Genomic DNA, 25,661 nt, shown 5'->3' on the forward strand with positions numbered 1-25,661 from the left:
TTCCCATGGCTGCCCAAGTACTTCAGAATCCTGCAGTATACTTATGTGGGTCTGTGCTCTTGAAGCTGTATGTATTTTCAAATATGTGTTGATAATTATTTGGGAAAGGGAATTGACAACTGGGGAGGGAAAAAAGAGATCAAATGAAGAACACAGAAAGGTGGAAGATGTTTTCACAACACAGCATTAAATCATGGAAAGAAACTGAGGTCTTGGGACAGCATTCCTGTCTTTTAGGACATAGCCCATGTGAAGCAATCTCGTGAGCCACATCAGAGTATCTTGCTATATTTTGATGTGTTCTTAAAGGAAAGTATCTTGGGCTGAGTTACAGCTAGAGAACTTGTGTATTCAAGAGTGGGCTGAAGAAATATCATGAAGGCACATGCAGATTACACCTTAGCTAACAATACTATTACCACCACCACTGCCTTAACAAATATCATCTCTTGTCTGCTTGCTCTATGCCAGGAAACGTGCTAAGGGCTTTATGGCGTTTTCTCATTTAACCCTATAGCAATCGTATGAAGTGGCTATTATTAGTACTTTCATTTTACAGTTGCAGAAATCAAGGCCTAGAAAGCTTAAGTAACAGTCAAGAACATACAAGCAGAAATATGGTAGAGCTCGTGTTTGAGGACAGGTCTCTCTGGCTTGGCAAAATGTATTAATAAAATCCAATTTGAGGGCTTCCCTGGTGGTGCAGTCGTTGAGAGTTTGCCTGCCAATGCAGGGGACACAGGTTCGAGCCCTGGTCTGGGAAGATCCCACATGCCGCGGAGCAACTGGGCCTGTGAGCCACAATTACTAAGCCTGCGCGTCTGGAGCCTGTGCTCCGCAACAAGAGAGGCCGCGATGGTGAGAGGCCCGCGCACCGCGATGAGGAGTGGCCCCCGCTTGCCACAACTGGAGAAAGCCCTCACACAGAAACGAGGACCCAACACAGCCATAAATAAATAACTAAATAAATATTAAAAAAAAAAAAATCCAATTTGAGCATCCAAGTGATGGTATTTGGGAGTAGCCCCTATGAGATCTGAAAGTGAATCTCAATAACTTGGTACAGTTAGCAAGATCCCTAAACTCATAGCATGTCTGCAGTGGTGTCATAGAAGTACCAAGGGGGCTTTCTGGCAAAAGGGAGGTTTTAAGTAAATAACTGGGGAATTTATGTTTAGCGGCTAAAATTCCTCTGGGAGTCCTTTACAGAACTGATGTCTAAACGGGGTTGGATGAAGGAGAGCTGTGACCCCAAAGCCAAATCAAAGTGTTTGAATCCAGAAAAAGTAGAATCATCTTTTACACCATTGGAATAGACCAACAAGCAGAATTTGTAGGAAGTGGTGGACATACGTCAGTCCTAAGAAATTGCCGTATAGGTGGGAGTGGAAGTCTGATACTGAGATTTATGATTGGAGAAATCCAAATTGAAGTTTTATTATAGAGTAGGTAGCAGAGGAATGGATATACTTCAGAATACCAGGAATTTATTCTACTTTTGGGGTCTCTGAGCCCTTCTTGTGAAATTTGTGGGGACTACTCTGATGTAGGAAAAGAACCCCTTGTGAAGAACACGAGATGCTTCTATTGGATACTTTCAGAATCTAGACTTCGTGTGTATTTCTTTCCATCATCTTGAGTGTTGGAAGAGGGAGCCACAGTAGTGAGAGCATGGAAATACTGGCCATAGCATATTGTCGTCTATCCTTTTAAGAAAACATAGGTTTTATTATTTGGTACTCACATTAAATTCTCCAACTAATTAAACAGGAAAATTAGAAGATCAGTATCTACATTTCAAAGGATCCTGTGCTTTAAAGAAAAGATTTACTGTAGGATTTTTTTTTTACACAGAGTTATTCCTTGGGCATTCAAGTATACATTTATAGAGCATTAATTGATTCAAAGTGACTAAGGAGAAAAGGAACCTAAATGTGAAGCTTTAGGAGCTATTATCAATTGGAGATCAGTTATAAACAAAGATAAGTTTCTCTTAAGGCAAACTGTGCATCAATAGGAAAACAAGATTTGATTTACAAAAATTCTATTCACATAGCTTATCAAGCATACTTGTGCTGGTTTTGTGTAATGCTGTTGCTGAGTACCTTTCTTTGTCTTGGTGTTTTTTTGTGGTTGATTCCACAAACTATTATAGTCAGGAATGGGATATCAGCTTTCAGTAACAGTACATTAAGGATACCCTTCTTGGGTAAGGAGACTGCCCCTAAGATAATCATAGATCTGTCATCTGTTTTTATAATTTCAAGTCAGCACTCAGTGCTGACAGCCTATGGAGTAGAAAAATAATGGTGCCCTACCTATCTATAATCTATATTTATGAAATTTCTACATAGGATTCTCTACAGACGAGTTCAGTGTTGTGGTTGGAACTTTGTATTTCCTACGTTTTAGTCATTTATAAATAATACAAAGACTGATAATTCGTCACATAAATAATACAGAGGCTATCCATGACCTTATTTCTTTTTATTACCATTATTCCTACTTAGACCATTATAATATATATTTGAAGGAGAAATGGAATTAGTCCCTACACTTTTGAACCCCCTTTGTTTATTGTCACAAGGGAAGACATGAAAAATAAAAACTGAAATAACCTTAACCATTTAAAAAAACAAGTGAAATAACTAAACATTAAGGCAGCAGTCATTGATATCCCAGACATTATGTTCAAAAGGTAATCTGCCTGTTTGACTTCTCCCCTGAGATGCCTCACAAACATCTCAAAAGCAGCATATCCTAAATGGAACTCTATTTTCTCCTCCAAACCTATCCCCTTATCTCCAGTTTTCCGTTTCCACAAATGGCACACACATCCACCCAACTGTTCATGTAACTGTTTCTGATACACCTCACATACAATCTATAAGCAAGTCCTGCTGATTCTGAAATGTCTCGACTCCATAAACTTGATCCATGGACATTGCCATTTTCTTAGTCTAAGACATTCTTATTGTTCACCTGTACTATTACATTAGTGTACTCACTGGCCTCCCTTCTTCCACTCTTGGCTCCTCCCATCAATTATCCACCCACAGAGAGGAATGATTTTCCAAAGATATTTATCAGCCCATTTTATCCCCCTGGCTCTAGTTCATTAATAGCTTCCCATTGTACTTGGACTAAAATCCAAAATCCTTTTAAGGGGCTACAAATTCTTACATGATATGGCTCTTCTCCTCAACCACTCACTTTCTAGTCTTCAGCCAACCCTGTCAAGTATCTTGAACACATCATGGGCTCTCTGCCTTAGGGCACTGCTGCATCCCCACATCACACACCCAGTGTACACGTGGCTCACTGCTTTCCATCCTGTAGGTCTTGGCTCAAGTGTCAGCTCTTCAGAGAGACATTGCCTTATAGTTTTCTCTTTTACTCTCTTTCTCAGTTTCTTGTTGTTTCATTTATAGCACATAACATGTTTGTAATTTTTTTTTGTCTGCTTGCTTATGTATTTCTCACTTCCCAACCAGTATGTAAATTCCACAAGAACAAAGTCTATTCCTCTTGAACAAGTTCCTTGCTTAGTGTCTCGTACACAGTAGGTAACCAGTAAATATTTGTTGAGTGAATCATCTTGGAATTCACTGTCCCACAGAAATGTTAAAAATCATAGTTCATTTCTCAGGCACCTCATAAAAGCCTGTTTATTTCAAAGATGTAATTTATCCATGGCTCTAGGATTAGCAGCTTGAGTTATGGGTTCTGACAACTGGGACTATGAAGTGAGGCTCAAGAAAAGGAGAAGGATAATTTGCTCTCATTTTCTTTCCTTTTTCTTGTGATGAAAAATTTTCAGATTTGCTCTCTCAGCAACTTTCAAATATACAATACATATTATTAACTCTAGTCACCATGCTGTACATTACATCTCCACGATGTACTAATTTTATAACTGGAGGTTTATACTTTTTAACCCTCTTCACCCATATCATCCTCTCCCACCCCTGCCTCTGGCAATCACCCATCTGTTCTTTGTACCCCTGAGCTCATTTTCTTTTTTTGTTCTTGTCTTTTTTAGATTCCACATATAAGTGGGATCACACAGTATCTGTCCTTCTCTGTTTGACTTTTTTCACTTAGCATAATACCTTTAAGATCCATCTATGTTGTCTCAAATGGCAAGATTTCCTTCTTTTTTATGGTCGAATAATATTACATTATATATATAATGTAATATTACACACATACACACACACACACACACCCCACACCTTCTTTATCCATTCACTTATTGATGGACATTTAGGTTGCTTCCATATCTTGGCTATTGTAAGTAATGCTGCAACGAACTTGGGTGTGTGTGTATCTTTTCGAGCCAGTTTTTTTTTTGCTTTCTTCAGATACGTATCTAGGAGTGGAATTCCTGGATCATATGGTAGTTCTCTTTTTAGTTTTTGAGGGACCTCCATACTGTTTTCCACAGTGGCTGCAGCAATTTACATTCCCATCAATGGTGTACAAGGGTTCCCTTTTCCCCACATCCTTGCTAGCAGTTATTTTCTCTTATCTTTTTGATGATATCCATTTTAACAGGTGTGAGGTGATAATTCATTGTGGTTTTGACTTGCATCTCCCTGGTGATTAGTGATATTGAGCACCTTTCCATGTACCCATTGGCCATTTGTATGTCTTCTTTGGAAAAATGTCTATTGCCCATTTTTAATTGGATTATTTGGGTTTTTTGCTACTGAGTTGTATGAGATCCTAATATATTTTGGATGATTCGAAAATATTTTCTTCCATCCAGTAGGTTGCCTTTTCATTTTGTTGATGGTTTCTTTTGCTGTGCAGAAGCTTTTTAGTTTGATGTAGTCCCAGTTGTTTATTTTTGTTTTTGTTGCCTTTGCTTTTGTTATCAAATCCAAAAAATCATCACCAAGGCTGATGTCAAGGAGCTTACTTTCTTCTAGGATTTATATGGTTTCAGGTCTTATGTTCAAATCTTTGATCCATCCTGAGTTAATTTTTGTGTGTGGTATAAGATAGGGGTCCAATTTTATTTTCTTATATGCATATTTAGCTATAGGCAAATTATTAAACTAATAAAGTTTGTCTTCAGCATCTTTATAATTCCTTCCCTGCAGCCTTCTTTATTTTATATTGACTGTTGTAAGGGACAGAGATCTATTCATGAAAGGCAAGAAAAAGGAGGTTATATAATGGGCAACCAAGGAAGGAACTAGATCTCAGAGAAAGGGGAACTGGGAAGCCATTGAGAAAAAGCTCAGTTTCTCTCTTTCTCCCTGTCTCTCTCTCTCTCTCTCTGTCTCTTGGGGCCCCAGCTATTCTCTGTCATATGTTCTATTCTCTGCTGTCTTGTTTACTCCGCTTACTTATAACTTGGGTTTTTAAAAAGTCATCACGGCCAACACTTTCTAGGATCCTTTTATACTGTAACTCTTAAGCTTTAGTTCCAATTATGTACTAACTACTTCAGACTGCCTTCTGAGAGAGAGAGAGAGAGACAGAGAGAGAGAGACAGAGAGAGAGAGACAGAGACAGAGAGAGCGAGAGATCTTATTGGTCCTCTTCATCTTTCTGAGCCAGGCTATAGGCTGCTTTCTAGCCTATTTGTTGGCTTCCCATTGGGTTACTTGTCCATCCTTGGACCAATCATCTGTGCCTGAGGTAAGGTGTGAGGCCATGTGATGCGAACATGGTCATAGAGGCAGCAGGTGTTGTGAGTTGTTCACACTCCCTTAGAAAGGAATATGCATGGGCAGGAAAGAGCTACATCTCCAGTACCATGTCTCAATTCATAATGCCCTCTTTCCAACCTACCAGCTCCCTTACTCTGGCCTAAGCATCCATTCCAAGCCCTCAACCTAAAACCTGCCCAACACGACCCATAAGTACCCACCCTTGTAACCCACCCTCTTCGTTCACTTAGAGCCCTTTACCTAGATAGGGTGGTTATGATCCCTATGTGACAGGCACTGCACTAGTCACTTGAGATACAAAATTGAATAGAATATGGTCCCTACTTTCAAGGAGTTTGCAGTATGGTTAAGGGGATGGTCCAGAATACCATCAACTATTTTTTCGTGTGCTCAGTGGTATTACAGATTGGTATAACTAAAGTGTGTTTTCAGAGTCCAGTGGTGAAGGTTAATAATTCTGCAGGAGTAGAAAGAGAGAGCAGGATAAGACTTCACAGAAGGCCTGACATTGCAAGTGGGTTTTGAAAGATGAGTTGGAGTTGAGAAGGGGATGAAGTTATTAGCAAAGCATAGAGCTGTAAGTCACAGCTTGTTAGACAACAGCTCTGTCTGATGTGTGAAGTACATGGAACAGGAGTTCTACTAAGATATGGGCTGGAAAACGGGTGGAATCCAACTACAGGTCATGGTGAAGCAATAGGTGCTTATTAAACTAACAATAGGTGTTTACTAAACATCTAATATGTGTCAAAAAAGAGCTCAGAAGAGAGCTACATTTATATGACATCATATTTAAACACACGGGTGTGGATGATACCTTCCAGGAAGAGCATGCAAAGAAAAAATGAACTGGGGGTGGTGGTGGAGGAGACACTGACATGAAAGATATCACAAATAGCATATTGACAAAGTAGGAGAGAACCAGGGGAGAGTAGAGGTAGAGGCCCTGGGAAGAGATTCAGGAAAGTAGGAGTAGTCAGCGGTGTCAGGAGCTGCAGAATGATCAGATAAGATGAAGACTGCAATTTGGCATTTAGGAAGTTTATTATGAGTGAGACATAGAGCGAAGAGGCAGTGGGGATTCTGGGGATAGAGGGTAGCAGGTAGTCACCTCCCAGTTTTGCCTGGAGCTGACCCTGCACAAAGGAGTCTCATTTAAGTCAGTTTGAATACTTTGTTAGCAGCTCTTGGAAAAGGTTTGTTGAGGAAGGAGATTGAAATTCTTGGCTTAAATGAAGGTTCTGGATTATTTATGGATTTAATTTATCCCTGTGACCCATGTCCCTAGTTGACACAAGCTATCAAGAGTTAGCTGCATTTTTTTCTTCTTGAAAAAGTAGGAAGAATATTTAATCACAACTGAGTTACACTAATAGAGATTTTAATGAAACTGGGCTGGGCTAGGACTGGGAGGTTGCATAAGCTATCTGAGAGTGAACATTCCTCTGGGTGCACTCTGTGCACGGGCATAATTCTTAGGACTGAAATATACTATTTAATCCAAAGAGCTCACGGGGTTTTCATAAATACAGTTTAATTTAAAGTCCATGCAAATATGCATAGTACATAAACAGAATTTTCTGGGAATTTTAAGCCTCCGTATAACTTAGATAAAACGTAAAAAGAAAATGTTCGATAAATTTGATAGCATGGGTTTTTCCCTGGCAGTCCAGTGGTTAAGACTACGCTTCCACTGCTAAGGGCCCAGGTTCGATCTCTGGTCGGGGAACTAAGATCCCACACACAAGATGCACAGCGTGAGAAAAACAAACAAACAAACAAACATGAAGTCTCACCAAACAAAGAACATCAATAAAGATAAAAACTATTAAAAATTTTTGATAGCTGGCTCATTTAAATTAGTTTACCTTCCATGGAAATCAAGGTAAAGACTATTGACTGAAACCCCGCCTCCCCTTCTACATAGTCAGCCTTTCTTTGAGGATAATTGAGAGGGTCTGAAGAACTGTCACCATCTGGAGCTTAGGGATCATTTCATACAGCTTCCCCATTTTGCAATGAGGAAACTGAGGGCCACAGAGGAGAAATGATGTGTCCAAGTGCCTACCTGTTTCATGCCAGAGCTGGAGAAAGAATTGAGTTTAGGGTACTTGCTACAGGGTGAAACCCGCATTCCTACTGATGCTAGCAATAAAAAAGCAACATGGGTACAATCCTATTAACTCTCCTAACTCCTCTCTAGGCCTCTTTAATACTGCCAGAGCTTTCTTTCCAAAACAAATCTGTCTGTGTTATTCCTTCTGTATAAAATTCTTCAGTGGCTTCCCACTGCCTATGGGATGAAGTCCAGATTCCTTTGGATGATAAACGCCTACCTATTTCTCTGGTCCTTTGGGCCCACTTCCTGCTCCTCGAGCTCTGCCTTTCAGACACACTTACCTGTGGGCAGTCCCAGACTCACGTTCTCACACCTTTTCTCTATCCCTTTCTGGGATCCCCCTGCCCCTCCCAGTGCTTACCAATGCCTGGTCATCGACCAAACTCAGCCGAAGCACCACCGCCTCCCAGAGGCCTTCCCGTACCTTTTCCCTTTGTGCTGTCTTTCTAGGAGGTTGCATATCTCTGTATAATACCTGCCACATTGATTGGAAGTCATTTGCTTATATGTTTGACTATTCGACTAGGAGATCCTTGAGCTCAGAGAGAATGTCTTACTCATTTTCACATGAGCGCACAATGCCTGGGATGTGTAGGTGCTCAGTACATGATTGTGGAATTGAATTGAACAATAACAACAAATCCGGTAGTTGTGAGCCCCTAATAGAAAATTTAGGTGAGATTATCCCACGAGCCCTTACCAGTTTGAAACTGCCCTACTTTGCCTACCTCTTCCATCTGTTCTTCACAGCCTTATGGAGAAATTGGTCAACTCGTTATTCTCCAGGGACACCACGTGCATTTATTCCTTCCTGCCGTGCCCTTGTCCGTGGTCTTATCCCTGCCTGGCAAGCCCGTCTTCTTGTTGATCTAGGAGTTATTGACTACCTATATGTCTGACGTTGTGCTCAGCTCTTATCTTCACCTGTCTAAATAGGACCCTGCCATTCCAGGTCACCTCAAGTCCTATTCACACTTGCATCTTCTAACCAGTGCCCTCTTTATCACTTCCTATAGGTCCTGTGTATTTGATATTTAATATAAACTATCTTTTATGTTTAATTTTCATTCTGGGACTATTACGTACCTATTCAACTAAGTTATAAGACTCTCGAGGGCAGGAACTATATCTTCAGCTCCTAACTTTAGGAAGTGCCTTAATAAATGTTGACCAGTGATTGAGAGGACTCAGGGGACTTTTCCATGGTGAGGATTTGTGATTTTGCTACTGGATTCATCTGAGTCTGATTCTCATGGAGGCATTTCAGGCTGGCCATGGTCAGGGATTCTGGAATTGAAGGGTGACTTTCAGAAGCATAATTGTCCATGTTCATTAAAACTAAATATCTCCCAGATGGGAAGACTAGATCATGTAGAGATTTTTCCAATTTGCAGTGATTTATAGACATAATACAATAGCAGTTAAAATCTGATTGGGTTGGAGAGAAGAGTTTATCTGAAAGAATAGCCAGAATTTACAAAAGAATTTCTATTTTTGAAAGGCTGTCCCTATTAGATCTTAAAGCACAAAAAGTTATAGTAGTTAAAATATTTTTGTACTCATCCACAGATTGAAAACATACCAGTCTTTTGTTGTACGTATGTTTCATATTATACTATAATGCATATGTAAAAAATGCGTGTAACTGGTCTCATCTTGCTCTCAGTCTTCACTGGACCAATAGTGGAAAAAACCTTAATATGCTTTTTCCTTTCCCCTTCCTAGGGACAGCAGGGGAAGGAAGCGGATTATCCAAGAAAAGGTATTGGGAAGTATTACAAAAATCCATGTCCCTTTCCCATGAAAATTTAGTTATATGAGTGAAGAGATAACATAAAACAGTGGCGAAGGGCAGATTTTTTCTTAAAAATATTGTTGAGATGACTACGTAGCAAGTTGGGGGGATTAATTTAAGGTATCTAGTAAAATAAGTACCAAATAGAGAGTACAAAAAGAAAAAAAAAGTAAATATAAAAAAATCAGACCACAGTCTAGCATGAAGAAAATAACCTGAAGATTTATCGAACTTTAGGGGGGGGGGTGTATTTTACGTGTTTGGGGTTTAGAATGGCTTAATGATGACCTTGTAGCATGTAAAGATCTACAGTAATTGTCCTGACTATCCGGCACCGTGTCCCTAAGAGCACCTGGAACAAAGTGGTTCAGTCACTACTTGTAGAAAGTGGGGACACGTGGATGTCTGAGCGAGTGTGTACACCCTGCAGTGTTATGAGCTGTGAGAGTTCTCTGGGTGCCTAGTTTGACTCCTTTTGAACCCTGGAGAGAGGAGGCGGAAAGACCTCATGGGGCCATCACGCATCACTTCTGACCCTTCAGGGCTGTGCTAGTCTTCATATTCTATGGGAAGAAGGCAGAGGAGGATGAGATCTTGGAATCAAAAGATAAAAATATAAAGCTCTTTCAAGGATGTAGGATGAGGAGGGAGTGGATTGGTGGATGAGGTGAATTTCTAAATACTCTTTAATCTTTTTTTTTTTTTAAATAAATTTATTTATTTATTTATTTTTGGCCGTGTTTGGGTCTTCGTTGCTGTGCACGGGCTTTCTTTAGTTGCGGCGAGCCGGGGCTACTCTTCGTTGCGGTGCGCGGGCTTCTCATTGGGGTGGCTTCTCTGGCTGCGGAGCACGGGCTCTAGGTGCACGGGCTTCAGTACTTGTGGCTCGCGGGCTCCAGGGCACAGGCTCAGTAGTTGTGGCGCACGGGCTTAGTTGCTCCGCGGCATGTGGGATCTTCCCGGACCAGGGCTCAAACCCGTGTCCCCTGCATTGGCAGGCGGATTCTTAACCACTGTGCCACCAGGGAAGTCCCTAAATACTCTTTAATCTGAATCCTCTTCTTTTTGTTGTGGTAAGTAAAACGCTCATGTCCCCTTTTCTTGCTAAAATAACTAATAGAGCGGGGCGAGTCGAAAAAGGCATTCCTTCGTCCGGATTTTTGTTAGTTTCATGAATAAGTGCTTACTTTGTGCCTTCAGAGAGCTAGAGAGAAGAAGACAGACATAACCCTTGCTTTGGAGTTTATCATGTGAAAGTAACTGGTCTCTATTAGGAAAAGACTATTAGTCTTTTCCTTGTGGCATTGTGCTTTCAGAGGACGCTCAATGTTAGACTTCGGCACATTAATTAGCCTTGGAAGCGTATGAATCCAGAATACATTGTAGTCATTTGTCTCGGCCTTGCTCGTGTGCTGCGTTCATCATTGTTTTATTTTTGAACACGGCTCCTTCTTTCCCTCTTGTCTGTAGCGTTATTAATAGTAGGAGGAGCTTCCCGGCTTCCGTCAGTGGCGTGCCTGAGGGGGACGTTCAAAAGAGATAGGAGGGATTCGTCTCCCAAGTAAATTGTGTGCCGGGGAGCACCACTCCCTAGAAACCCTGTCCTTTGTAGCTGACGTGGTTCCCGATAGGGCTGGCATAGAGGGTGAACCACGGCCCCCAGGGTAGACAGGGGGAAACTGGACCCTAGAACTGAAGCCCTCCTCCCCGCCCCTCCCCGGGTAGGCAGGTGCTAGGAGAGCGCCAGCAAGAGGCACCAGCTGACAGTGGGAAGAAAGAACAGGCAGGTAGGCAGACCACGGCCCCCAAGCCGGGGCAATCCCGGAGGAGGGTGTGAATGCTGAGAGCAGGCAGCGGGGCATATGGGAGTTGATGACACGCAGTGGTTAGGAAGGGCAGCTTTTAGAAGCAGCACAAATGTCCATCGACCGATGAATGGGCAAAACGTGGTATGTACCTGCAATGGAATATTATTCAGCCTTAGAAAGGAAAGCAGTCCTGACATATGCTACAATGTGGATGAACTTTGAGGACATTATGCCAAGTGAAATAAACCAGTCACACACAAAAAAACACTGTATGTATTATTCCACTTATGTGAGGTTCCTAGACTAGTCAAATTCAGAGATAGCGAAAGTAGATTAGTAGTGGTTTCCAGGGGCTGGGGGAACTGGGGAAGGAGGCGTTATTTAACGGGTGTAGAGTTTCAGTTTCGCAAGATGAAAAAGTTCAGGAGCTCAGTTGCACAACAATGTGAATGCACTTAATATTACTGAACCGTTCACTTAAAAATGGGCACTATGGTAAATTTTAGGTGTATTTTACCACATTTACAAATTGGAAAAAAAGTCAGAGTTGATCTAAAAGGAAAAAAGGAAGGCAGCTTTGAAGACAGGCTGCCTGAGTTCAAATCCTGGCACAGACACTGACTAGATGAGTGCCTTTGGGCAAATCAGGTAACCTCTCTGAGCTTTGGTTTTCTTTTTCAAATGGGACTGAAAATAATAGTACCCATACTATAGGATTTGTTGTGAGAATTAAATGAGATACTATATGTAAAGCCCGTGGCACTTAGAAGAACACAACAGTGTTAGTTTTCACCATGATTATCAGAATAATATGTGAACTTTTAAGCGTACAAGCAGGCAGTTTTCTTTAGGATGTCTGTCAGCATTCTAAGGGCATAGGGTCCCAGATACCAGGCTCAGATTGAGGGATATGACTTCAGTTCTTAGTGGGGCCTATAAAGAACAAGGTGTGACCTCATGCCAGAGTCAACAAATATTTATGGAGTACATGCTAGGGGCTGGGTTCTGCTCAAAGTGTAGAAAGACAATAATATAATCCTGCTCACAGTATGGTGGGTGTATTGTCAAGTTATTAAAGGGAAAATCGAGTTATATGAATTATGATACCTAATAAGGACTGAGATATATTACAGAACCCCAGTCAGTTATTAGAATTATACCACAAGATAAAAATTAGATTAAAAACAAAGGTGGTTATAAAGCAGAAACTAACACACCATTGTGAAGCAATTATACTTCAATAAAGATGTTTAAAAAAACAAACAAACAAACAAAAAAAACAAAGGTGATGCTATTTATTAAGACTTTGCCAATTCCTAGTGACATAAATCCCAGTTGAAACTAGCTTGAGCACATAATTTAATTTATTGCTTTACATAGTGAACATCTGGTTGTATACCTGGCTTCAGGCATGGCTGGACCCAGGTGTTCACGCATTTTTCTTAGGCAGTTCTTTGTGATGGCAGTAACATGGCCACTAATGCCCTTGGTTTATATTCTATAAAATCAGCACTCCTGTTCTTCCTCTTTCTGTTTCTTTTCTTCTTCCAGTCTTTTCCTTTCCCTTTCTGAACCATTCCACTTAAAAGCCATTAAGTGGGGCTGAGCAAGCTAAGAGTCTGCTGGGGGCAGGGGTGGAAAGCCAGGGTGGCACAGAGCAGGGTGTTGGACCCAGTGGGGGTGAGGAGGGCATCCCAGAGGGAGGGTGTCCTGTGCAGGGGGGGATAACATGAGTATCCAGTAGGATGGCTGCTCAGGGTATTGTGTGAAAGCCTGAGTGGGGTGAGGAGGTGTCCATCCAATGCAGGTGCTGGAGATCAGGCAGGATCAGGGGGTCCAGAGCAGAGGATGGCCTGGCATGGAGTGTTGGAGCCCAGGCGGGATGAGGAGGGTGTCTGTGGACAAAGGTGGCCCAGAGTGAGGTGCCAGCGCCTGAGAAGAGTGACAAGGCTCTCCCTGTGCGGGCAGGCAGCTCCCGGAGAGGGTCCGAGCCCAGGCAGGGCGAGGAGGGGCCGGATTCCCGCTGTGAGAGAAACGTGGTGCAAATATGGAAAGGGAGAAAAATAAAATCAACCCTGTGATACTGGATTGGAATTGGAGGTATTGGTGTGAATTCGTGAGTTTCTGGTTGTGGATGGATGGATGGATGGATAGATAGATGGAAAGATAGAGATGTAGAGTAAAGGATCAAAATAAATGTAAATGTGTGTCTCTGCAGTAGATATTGCTTTTTAAATATAAATATCCTATGGTTTCTAAATTCCATTCTCCACTGAAAGGAGCCAGGGATTCTTGGAGAAATGGCTGATTGAAGGGTTGGGCAGGGAAGGCAAAAGATGAACCTGCAACATTTTGTGCATGAAAGTAAGGAAGCACTCAGAGAATGAGAGGGGCATGTCCAAAGGACTCAGGAGCAGTTTGAAGGGCTCCACACGCCACATCTGGGACAATTCGAGCTTCAAAAATAAATAACGACACTAAGAGGTTAATACCCACTGAATAAAACAGGGAACCGTGAGTTCAAACTGACACAGATTGAACGTTGATGAAGAACTATGAAGAACAGACCCATTAATAGTCTCACCACAAAATACTTATTCATTACGAAGGGAAAACGCACGGGGAGGTGGCGAGTCCTAAAGAAAGGCTGAAGTGCTGGTGCTGGCGATGTCCCGTTGCACCGGGAGGCTGGCTTCTACAGACTCTTAAGTCCCTCGTCCTCTGGCTTCCACCCGCGTTTGGCCGATGGGCTGTGGCGGCAGGTGCTGGGAGGGTGAGGGGTAGACTTCTCTGCCTCTCTGCCAGCTGGCTTGCGGTGTGGAAGCTGCAGCATTCCCCATAGCGCTCTCTCCTAGGCTACAGCTCTCCCTTCGGTCAGCGGTGATAATTACTGACCACTGATGTTAGCTTGGGGTGCGTCCCCACCACCCCTTGCTGGTTTCCCTTGATCCTGTCCACACCTCCTTGCAACATCCCTCCATTAAACTCTCGCTAGAGTGCCCTCTGTTTCTTGCCGGGAGCCTGACTGGTACAGCCATATGGCACTGTTACCAGAGAGAAGGGCAGACAGATGTTCAGCAGCAACGATGGTGACTCACCACTGCTCCCAAATTAGACCATCCAGTCATCTCCCTTCGGATGGGGCTGGGTCCAGTGGCCCAAGGTGTGAGAAGAGAATAAAATCAGAGAAAGGGAATCTAGAAGGACCTGACAGCAGCAGGGAGAACTTTGTCCCAGTCATTTTTACCGGAAAGGAAGGACTCCTTAAACTTCTGTTGGAGAGTGAGATACTTTCCCTCTCCCTCAGTTAAGGAGGTGGGGCCCTACATGATGAAGAATTGCAGTTCAGAACATCATAGGACTTTTGAATTCAACTGTCTTCATGATTTCTTCCAAAGAGGATCCGATTAAGAAACAATCCACAGGGCAGGGGAGTATCTTCTTTCAATACCGTGCAGTCTTGACTGCGCTGTTATCACCTGGCAAATCATTAAGCGGCAGACGCTCTTGTTTCTGGAACCTTTCTGTTTCAGCCATTTCTTCTTTTGTGTTCTGGAAGGCAAGCACAGACAAGGACGTGAAGTGGGAGGAGTTTTAATGTCACATCAATTCAGAGGTGTCCCTTGTTCCAGCCTCTGAACATGGGGTGACACTTCTGAATACACCCTGCTAAGAGAGCCAGCTAGGGCTCACATGACTTATTGGGTTGCTAATCACCCCATTTGAGAGTGAGCCCATTAAATTAGCCTGCAGCTCCAATTAAGGGAACTCAGACCAGAGACCATATTTAAGAGGGCTCTCTTGTCAGTTTCATCCAGGGGTTTAAATTGAATTCTTACTGTTGGTAGGGAAAACTGAAACATGTCCGAATTCTGCTAAAAGTAGCAGAGAAATCATATACTGGGGTGCCTTTTCCGATGTGGGCAGGATCGCTCGTGGGGAGAAGGGGTGGTATTTGCTGGGAGAGGTCACTTACATTCCCTTCTGGTTTCCATTCAAGTCCTGCTTGCTATGTACTCAATCACGACTGCAGACTTAGATGTCAGAATGCTCATTTTCATAAATAAGTCTGGAAAACAGAAGCACATTCATCTCTTGCTGTTTTCAACTTTGGAGTAACTTTACAGAACCCACTGTTTTAATTAACACTGACTTAACAAGAGTTCAGGTCAGAATTCCAGGACAGCTTGGTATATAATTTGACTGTAGAAGAAAATCAAGGATTTCTTTTATAATGTTTCCTTCAGCTGCTGCTGCCACTTTTTTATGTACGCTGTGTGTATGTGGGGTGGAGGGTTAGCCTTATGAGGTAGGTTATTTTTATTTAAATGTCTTGAAGACTACAATAAAATACCATGCAGGCATTCTCCAGATTAGGTGCACCTGATTTGTGAATGTTTGTTGCAGATGTGGTGCCAGTTAATTAATAACCCTTCCCCTTCTTGCCTCACCACAAATCCACTCTGCTCTCCTTCCCTTCTGCCATTTGCTGCCTCTAGAGAACATCTTGGGGTCCTTGGCCACTGATGCCAGCTCAAGTCTGACTTGGGTACATTTCTGATCTACTACCTTTTCCCTACAACTTCCTTTCTTTCTCTTGAAACGATTGTTTGTGCAACACAGTTTCTGGGTATTCTCTGATTTTCACTACTCTAGACTCTGCTAAATTCTTCCCTGGGCAGTTATTCCCATATAAATAGTGTAGTAGTTTTTAAGACCATGGGCTTTGAATCAGACCAACAAGTTCAAGTCTTGGTTCTGCCACTTAACAACAGTATGAGTTTGGGCAAATTATTTTGCTTCCTATGCCTCAGTCTTCCCCTCTATAAAATTGAGATAATAATACAATTATACTTATCTCTTAGCCATGTTATGTGGGTCCTGTAAAAGATGTAAGTTGGATGGTGTGCTGGGAACACATTGTAAGTGCTCAGAAAAGGTGAGTTGCTGATGTTGTTTATTATTTTTATTTTAGTTTCTTCTTTATCTTTCTTCCTTCCCCATCTTTCCTCTCTTTTCAATCTTATTTATTTGAGGAAAACAAACTTTTTCCCCCTTTTGATTGTCTCCCCTGATTCTGTGTTGGACCACAGGTGACAATGGGCAATAGTCAGTCCCCAGTGAGGGCTGGCCTGGGCACAGTGTGCCCTGCCACAGGGAGATGCTTAACGACCGCTTTGTTTTCCTGCTTTTCTTCACCCCTTAGTAGTCCTAAGTGACCCTATTCATAGCTGCTACAGAGCAGAGTAATGCTGGGTTGCACTTGAATCAAGAAAAGCAAAACCATCTGCTTGGGAGGGGAGGTGTGCGGGGAGCATCAGACATGAGCCATCATTCATTAGCAGTGAATACCATTGTCCTGAAATTTCTAGTAAGGCCACTTCAGAATTCCAGAGTTTCTACCTTAGTCTCCATCTTCTTCAAATTACACATGCTTTTTTATTGTTCAAGATGTATAGAAAAAGCAAAATGGTTTCTTAACTGATTTTTAGTATTTTTATGCTTTGTATAGGTGTTAGTACTGTGATAGTATACTATTTTTTTTTTTTATTGAACTTGCGGAGCATTTTGCTTATATCAGAGGTTATATAGGCCCTTGTGTTGTAGCCTATAAAATTACTTCTACGTGGAAATAAGCTCTAAGTCCTTAACACCTAACTAATGAAAGAAATTTTTAGAAGGCCACACTTTTGTAAGTGTGGACTTAATGTATAGCATGATATGTACAATGCAGGTGGTATTTTACCAGGCCCAACCTCCTTTCTGTCTAGATAAGACATTTACCAGAAGATATCAAAGAACTCATTTAATGTCAAATGAAAATGTTATTTCTCTGGAACTGGATTGGCTTTTGTATTAATCAGGGTTCTCCAGACAAACAGAACCAGTAGAAATATATTTCTATATATATATTTCTATATATGTATATATTTCTATATATGTATATATTTCTCTCTCTTTCTCTCTCTCTCTATATATTTCTTCAAGGGCAGGAAAAGACAGACCTCCCAATTCAAGAAGATAGGGAATTTGTTCTTCCTTAGCCTTTGCTCCCATTTGAGGCCCCAGCAGTTTGGATGGTGCCCACCCATACTGGTGAGGCTGGACCTCTTTTCTCAGTCTGCTGAATCAAATGTTAATCTCTTCCAGAAACATCCTCACAGATATACCCAGAAATAATGTTTTACCAGATATCTGAGCAACCCTTAGCCCAGTCAAGTTGACATAAAATTAACCATCACAGCTTTTAATCCCTTTTATAAATGGAAGTCTTCTCTTTAGGTCATGTTTGCTATTATGACTTTAAGTTGAGTATAAAGGCCATATTCACAGATGTTTATGGCATTTAATATGATATAGAAACCCAACTAAATTTCTAAAAATATACATAAGCACAGAATCTGTGTGCTTATGTTTTTAAACTGGAGAGGTTAAAGAACCGTTGCAGATCTGCTTTTGGAGTAGTTTGAGTACTTTACCAACATTCAGCCTGTTTCAATTATCCTGTGCCACCCACTGGTTCAGTCAGATTAAGAATTTTAACACCAGGCATTTAAAAGAGAAAGGGGAAAGAGGTTCATTTATTTGTATTCTTCAAAGAGAAAGAGAGAGAGAGGACATTAAGGCCATTTTCCATATTTTCCTGCTTCTCATCCCAAGTTACCACCATTCTCCGTAGGCAAGTGATCCTCAAGTTGTAGTTAGTGGACCGTGTATCTATTGGAATGTCCTCAGATGCTTGTTAGCATGCACGTTCCTGGGAGCCACCCCAGACCTCCTGACTTGGCATTTCTGGAATTGAGTTTCAGCAAATTACATGGTTAAGAGCCCCCTAAATGATCTTTGTGAACTCTAAACTTTAAGAACCACTGATCCAGACATTCTTCCTTAGGATGTATGTGGTTGACAATGAATGTGATGATAATGGCCCCTTTTGATTCATGACTTGGTTTTGCTGGGCTTCCATTTTTGGATTCTTTTTTAAAATTTATTTATTTATTTTTGGCTGTGTTGGGTCTTCGTTGCTGCACGCAGGCTTTCTCTAGTTGTGGCGAGCGGGGGCTACTCTTTGTTGCATCGTGGTGGCTTCTCTTGTTGCAGTGCACAGGCTCTAGATGCGTGGGCTCAGTAGTTGTGGCTCGCAGGCTCTAGAGCGCAGGCTCAGTAGTTGTGGCGCACGGGCTTAGTTGCTCCGCGGCATGTGGGATCTTCCCAGACCAGGGCTCGAACCCGTGTCCCCTGCATTAGCAGGCAGATTCTCAACCACTGCACCACCAGGGAAGCCCCCATTTTTGGATTCTTGACTTCTTTGGGATAGATTTGTCAGGGTCTATGTAATATCAGTTTGCTAGGGTTGCATAATAAAATGTTACAGACTGGGTGGCTTAAACGACAGAAATTTATTCTCTCACAGCTCTGGAGGCTAGAAGCCCAAGATCAAGGTATCATCAGAGTTGGTTTCTGGTGAGATCTCTTTCTTTGGCTTGCAGATGGTGTCTTCTTTGTCTTCACTTGGTTTTTCCTCTTCATCTTATAAGGACGCCAGTCATATTGGATTAGACCTATCCATAGAACCTCATTTTACCTTATTTACCTCTTCACAAGACCTATCTCTGAATATGGTCACATTGTAAGATATTGGGAGTTAGGAATTCAACATATTAATTTTGGGGGGAAACAATTCAGCCCATAACAGAAGGAAGTGTACTCCTGATTGGTCTCTTGGTCTCTCTTCTAAGGCAGCAGGTAGGAGGTAGGGACGATTACAACTTGCTTTTCATTGGCTTTGCTCCTCCTAAGCTCCATTTCTTTGAATGTCTAATTACTTGGATAGTCTAATTACTATTGGCTCAACTGCTTTAAATGACTAAGAGCAGCAGTTCTCAAAGGAAATATGAGAAGCCAAAACTCTCTTCATAATTTATATTAAGAAGATGTTCTTTGCTTTTTTTACTAGGTAACATCTGCACTGATTGCGCAAGAGCAATGGTGGCTAAAACTGTTGATGCTTTAGCATGGATTAAGGCAGTAGCACCAAGTTGTACTAGCAGTCATAATTTCACCACTGTGCATTTGTATTGCAGGAAATAAAATAGCAGTTTCACTTAAAAATGCCCTTGATGAAGTAGGGAAAATTAAGTTTACTAAATTTCAGTCTTTGAAATTTTCGTATCATCTTTTTAGTATTTTATGTGACAAAATGAGAAGTATGCATAACGCGCCTCTACTGCATATAAACATTCAGTGGCTGTTTTGAAGAAAAGCACTTTGATTGAATTGTGAGCCAAATTAGCCTTTGTTTTCATGAAACACCATTTTAACTTCAAAGGACAAGTGATAGGTGAACTCTTAACCAGAGTCTTATTCAGACTCATGTAGCTGGCAGACGTGTTCACAGAAATGAGTGAAGTGAGCCTGTCGCTTCAAGAAAAGCAACTGACAGTATTTGTTACCCATAATAAAATTCAAAGCTTTCAAGAGAAAATTAGAAGTTTGGAAAACTTGTATCTGTTACTGTGAGCTTGATAGTTTACCAAGAGTTGAAGATTTTTCTGGTGAGGCTGGTGATGAACAAACGTGAGTTTTTTCCATATTATGTAATGAAATGTGTCAGTGGTTGGGAAATCAGCATAACTCACTGAACCACTGTTTTCCAGATGATCCAATGCATGATGCTACAAACATGTGTGGGTGAAAAATCTATTCAAAGTGCAAGATAGACCAACCAGTTTTTATGTAACAGAGTATAAAAAAGTTCATTGGTATGATTTATTCTACATAGTAACTAAACTTTAAGAAACTACCAATTGTCAAGTTTTGAGGTCATATCAGAGACGAATATTCACAATTATTTGAAAAGATTATTACAAATATTTTTTCCTTTTCCAACTACATAACTGAGTGAGTCTGAATTCTGTTCATTTACTTCAGCCAAAAACATATCATATCAAAATAGATTAAATGCAGAAGCTGGTATGAGGATCTGTCTTCTATTTAACCTAAACATCAGAGATTTGCAAAAACATGAAAAATATACCATCTTCTCACTAATTTTTTCTGTTTAGGAATATACATAAAATACATAAAAATATGTTATTTAACATGTAGTGGGTTTATTACTACTATTTTAAAATGAATTAATAAATGCATATTTTAAAAAAATTCTCATTTCCAGTTGCTAGGACAGTGATTGTCAATGGATATAACCTACATAAACAAAAGCTCTTTGGGGACCCCTATAATATTTAAGAGTGTAAAGTAATCCTGGTATTGAACAATTTGAGGACTACAGACTAGGCTTTTTTCTAGGTACAGTGTAGTAATTCGTTTAGAGTTAACTTTGATTCATGGTACACTTAATGCCAAATGTATTCACTATCTGAATGCTAAACATAGTAAGCTTGATTTTGCTTTTTTCTCACTGGGAGAAAAATCATAATGGTATCTATACCAAAATATTCTTAATTAATGCTTGTTTTACCTTTCCTAATTCCAAATAAGATTAGATAATCTTGAACAAGTTGGAAAATAAAAAGCCCTCTATAAGAACTAATGTTTTTGAGAGCTTCGTTTCCACCTACTGAAAATACATTTAAATTAGCAGAGATTAAAATCTTCTCTATTGAAGTGCCCTTGAAAATCTTGCCATAAACGTGCCCTTTTCTTCATTCTGCCTCTATTTTCTCTTTTTTCCAATTTATAGAGCATTTTTTTTTCTTTTCTCTCCTTCTCTTCTTTCTTCCTTTCCTCTTCTTTTATTCATTTCCCCTCCTTTCCCTTTGCCTTATTATAGCTGGAAGTTATTTGCTCATGCGTTGCAGTTTTCAGTTTCTGCTGGTGTCCTCTAAGAAAGATGCTGAGTCGGTAAATATGAGCCAGGCATTGACAAAGTGTAGGTGCATCTTTGCTGTCTCAGCTCCAGGACTTAAGCAGTCTTCCATTCAGTATGTAAAACTCAACACTGGAGTCTATGCTCTGCTTCTATTCTTAGATTTCCGGAGGCTGTGAAGGAAGGTTAGGGGAAAGGATTTTTAAAAATTAATTAATTAGTTTTCTTTTGGCTATTAAATGAAAACTTATACCTTCTAGAAGAAATGACTTCAGAATAAGTTCTACCATTATATTATGTTCTTCATAAATTTCTTTCTCATTTTTCCTCTAGTCCAAAAGTCACTCCCGAGTTGGCCTGAAATCAAGCACCAAGCAAAAGGTATGCTATTTTCCCCCTCTGCATTGCTCCTTTAAAAAAATAATTAGTTTGGTGAGTGCTTATGTTTTTTCCTGAAAAGAATGACTTGTTTTTGGAAGGCAAGGATTACCCAGAAACAAAGTGTTTTTGGTTTTCATTTACTTTGCCTGCATAATTGCAAAAATGAAATTGGAGAGAGATCCTTGAATGGAAATGGAATCTAGCAGCCCAGTGACAGAACCTCGGAATTGCCATGGCTTACAAACCATTCTGAAAGCAAGGTCAGAAGGTACTCTCCCAGATTCAGCTCTTTTATTTTCTTAGCCCTTCACAGTGAAGGGATTTGTTCCTGTCTCAGTTCATATTTTTACTAAACTTCATTCTCTCATCATCTGCTGTGGAGAATGACCCTCACCTATGACCTGTGGTGAATTGGCTAAATCATGAGCTCCGTGAGTCAGAAAGAATTGGCTTCAATTCCTGATTCTGTCACTTAACTAGCTATGTGACCTTGGATATATTTGTATGAAGATGATTACACCTCTTAATGTAGTATATTTTAAGGATAAAATGATATAATATATGTGAAAGTACTTATAACCCAGTGCCTAGCACAAAATAGGCACTTAGTAATTTTTTAAATTCTATAATATTTCATTGATACTTTAGATGTACAAAACAATAGAAAATTTGAAATTCTAGAATTTTAATCCTTAGATGCACACATTTTTTTTTTTTTTTAGAGATGGAGTTGGGCTCTTGGTCTGAGGCTAGCAGGCTGCCACTCCTTCTTCTTTTTATTTTTAAATTTAATTTAAATTTTTTATACAGCAGGTTCTTATTTGTTATCTATTTTATACATATTAGTGTATACATGTCAATCCTAATCTCCCAACTGATCCCCCCCCGCCCCCCCCAACTTTCCCCCCTTGGTGTCCATATGTTAGTTCTCTACATCTGTGTCTCTATTTCTGCCTTGCAAACTGGTTCATCTGTACCATTTTTCTAGATTTAACATATATGTGTTAATATACGATATTTGTTTTTCTTTTTCTGACTTACTTCACTCTGTATGACAGTCTCTATATCCATCCATGTCTCTACAAATGACCCAATTTGTTCCTTTTTATGGCTGAGTAATATTCCATTGTATATATGTACCACATCTTCTTTATCCATTCGTCTGTCGATGGGCATTTAGGTTGCTTCCATGACCTGGCTATTGTAAATAGTGCTGCAATGAACATTGGAATGCATGTGTCTTTTTGAATTATGGTTTTCTCTGGGTATATGCCCAGTAGTGGGATTGCTGGGTCATATGGTAGTTCTATTTTTAGTTTTTTAAGGAACCTCCATATTGTTCTCCACAGTGGCTGTATCAATTTACATTCCCACCAACAGTGCAAGAGGGTTCCCTTTTCTCCACACCCTCTCCAGCATTTGTTGTTTGTAGATTTTCTGATGATGCCCATTCTAACTGGTGTGAGGTGATATCTCATTGTAGTTTTGATTTGCATTTCTCTAATAATTAGTGATTTTGAGCAGCTTTTCATGTGCCTCTTGGCCATCTGTATGTCTTCTTTGGAGAAATGTCTATTTAGATCTTCTGCCCAGTTTTTGATTGGGTTGTTTGTTTTTTTAATATTGAGCTGCATGAGCTGTTTATATATTTTGGAGATTAATCCTTTGTCCATTGATTCGTTTGCAAATATTTTCTCCTATTCTGAGGGTTGTCTTTTCGTCTTGTTTATGGTTTCCTTTGCTGTGCAAAAACTTTTAAGTTTCATTAAGTCCCATTTGTTTATTTTTGTTTTTCTTTCCATTACTCTAGGAGGTGGGTCAGAAAAGATCTTGCTGTGATTTGTGCCAAAGAGTGTTCTTCCTATGTTTTCCTCTAAGAGTTTTATAGTGTCTGGTCTTACATTTAGGTCTTGAATCCATTTTGAGTTTATTTTTGTGTATGGTGTTTAGGGAGGGTTCTAATTTCATTCTTTTACATGTAACTGTCCAGTTTTCCCAGAACCACTTATTGAAGGACTGTCTTTTCTCCATTGTATATCCTTGCCTCCTTTATCATAGATTAGTTGACCATAGGTGCATGGGTTTATCTCTGGGCTTTCTATCCTGTTCCATTGATCTATATTTCTGTTTTTGTGCCAGTACCATATTGTCTTGATTACTGTAGGTTTGTAGTATAGTCTGAAGTCAGGGAGTTTGATTCCTCCAGCTCCATTTTTTCACTCAAGATTGCTTTGGCTATTCGGGGTCTTTTGTGTCTCCATACAAATGTTAAGATTTTTTGTTCTAGTTCTGTAAAAAATGCCATTGGTAATTTGACAGGGAGTACATTGAATCTGTAGACTGCTTTGGGTAGAATAATCATTTTCACAATATTGATTCTTCTAATCCAAGAACATGGTATATCTCTCCATCTGTTTCTGTCATCTTTGATTTCTTTCATCAGTGTCTTATAGTTTTCTGAGTACAGGTCTTTTACCTCCTTAGGTAGGTTTATTCCTAGATATTTTATTCTTTTTGTTCCAATGGTAAATGGGATTGTTTCTTTAATGTCTCTTTCTGATCTTTCATTTTTAGTGTATAGGTATGCAAGAGATTTCTGTGCATTAATTTTGTATCCTGCAACTTTACCACATTCATTGATTAGCTCTAGTAGTATTCTGGTGGCATCTTTAGGATTCTCTATGTATAGTATCATGTCATCTGCAAACAGTGACAGTTTTACTTCTTCTTTTCCAATTTGTATTCCTTTTATTTCTTTTTCTTCTCTGATTGCTGTCGCTAGGACTTCCAAAACTTTGTGGAATAAGAGTGGCGCGAGTGGTCATCCTTGTCTTGTTCCTGATCTTAGAGGAAATGCTTTCAGATTTTCACCATTGAGAATGATGTTGGCTGTGGGTTGTCATTTTTGGCCTTTATTATGTTGAGGTAGGTTCCCTCTGTGCCCACTTTCCGGAGAGTTTTTAATCATAAACGGGTGTTAAATTTTGTCAAAAGCTTTTTCTACATCTATTGAAATGATCAGATGGTTTTTATTCTTCAATTTGTTAATATGCTGTATCACACTGATTGATTTGCATATATTGAAGAATACTTGCATCCCTGGGATAAACCCCACTTGATCACGGTGTATGATCCTTTTAATGTGTTGTTGGATTTTGTTTGTGAGTATTTTTGCATCAATATTCATCAGTGATACTGGTCTGTAATTTCTTTTTTGTAGTATCTTTGTCTGGTTTTATTATCAGGGTGATGTTGGCCTCATAGAATGAGTTTGGGAGTGTTCCTTCCTCTGCAATTTTTTGGAAGAGTTTGAGAAGGATGGGTGTTAGCTCTTCTCTAAATGTTTGATAGAATTCGCCTGTGAAGCCATCTGGTCCTGGACTTTTGTTTGTTGGAAGATTTTAAATCACAGTTTCAGTTTCATTACTTGTGATGAGTCTGTTCATATTTCTGTTTCTTCCTGGTTCAGTCTTGGAAGGTTATACCTTCTAAGAATTGGTCCATTTCTTCCAGGTTGCCCATTTTATTGGCATAGATTTGCTTGTAGTAGTCTCTTATGATGCTTTGTATTTCTGCCGTGTCTGTTGTATCTTCTCCTTTTCATTTCTTATTTTATTGATTTGAGTCCTCTCCCTCTTTTTCTTGATGAGTCTGGCTAATGGTTTATCAATTTTGTTTATCTTCTCAAAGAACCAGCTTTTAGTTTATGGATCTTTGCTATTGTTTTCTTTGTTTCTATTTCATTTATTTCTGCTCTGATCTTTATGATTTCTTTCCTTCTACAAAGTTTGGTTTTTGTTTGTTCTTCTTTCTCTAGTTCCTTTAGGTGTAAGGTTAGATGGTTTATTTGAGATGTTTCTTGTTTCTTGAGGTAGGATTGTATTGCTATAAACTTCCCACTTAGAACTGCTTTTGCTCCATCCCATAGGTTTTGGATCGTCGTGTTTTCATTGCCATTTGTCTCTAGGTATTTTTTTATTTCCTCTTTGATTTCTTCAGTGATCTCTTGGTCATTTAGTAACGTTTAGCCTCCATGTGTTTGTGT

General features: G+C 40.1%; 1 protein-coding gene across 2 annotated transcripts in view; it reads left to right on the forward strand.

Annotated features, from left to right (window-relative positions):
* RASGEF1B (RasGEF domain family member 1B) overlaps positions 1-25,661 on the forward strand; it is a 567,483-nt gene that overhangs the window by 98,982 nt on the left and 442,840 nt on the right. For both annotated transcript variants that reach the window (XM_059922778.1, XM_059922779.1), the window contains one exon: positions 21,569-21,616. In XM_059922778.1, coding sequence (XP_059778761.1) covers positions 21,569-21,616 — 48 coding nt within the window. Of the gene's footprint in view, positions 1-21,568; positions 21,617-25,661 lie in introns of those variants that run through there.

Source organism: Balaenoptera ricei, chromosome 5 (genome assembly GCF_028023285.1).
Source record: "Balaenoptera ricei isolate mBalRic1 chromosome 5, mBalRic1.hap2, whole genome shotgun sequence".
Classification (NCBI taxonomy): domain Eukaryota; kingdom Metazoa; phylum Chordata; class Mammalia; order Artiodactyla; family Balaenopteridae; genus Balaenoptera; species Balaenoptera ricei.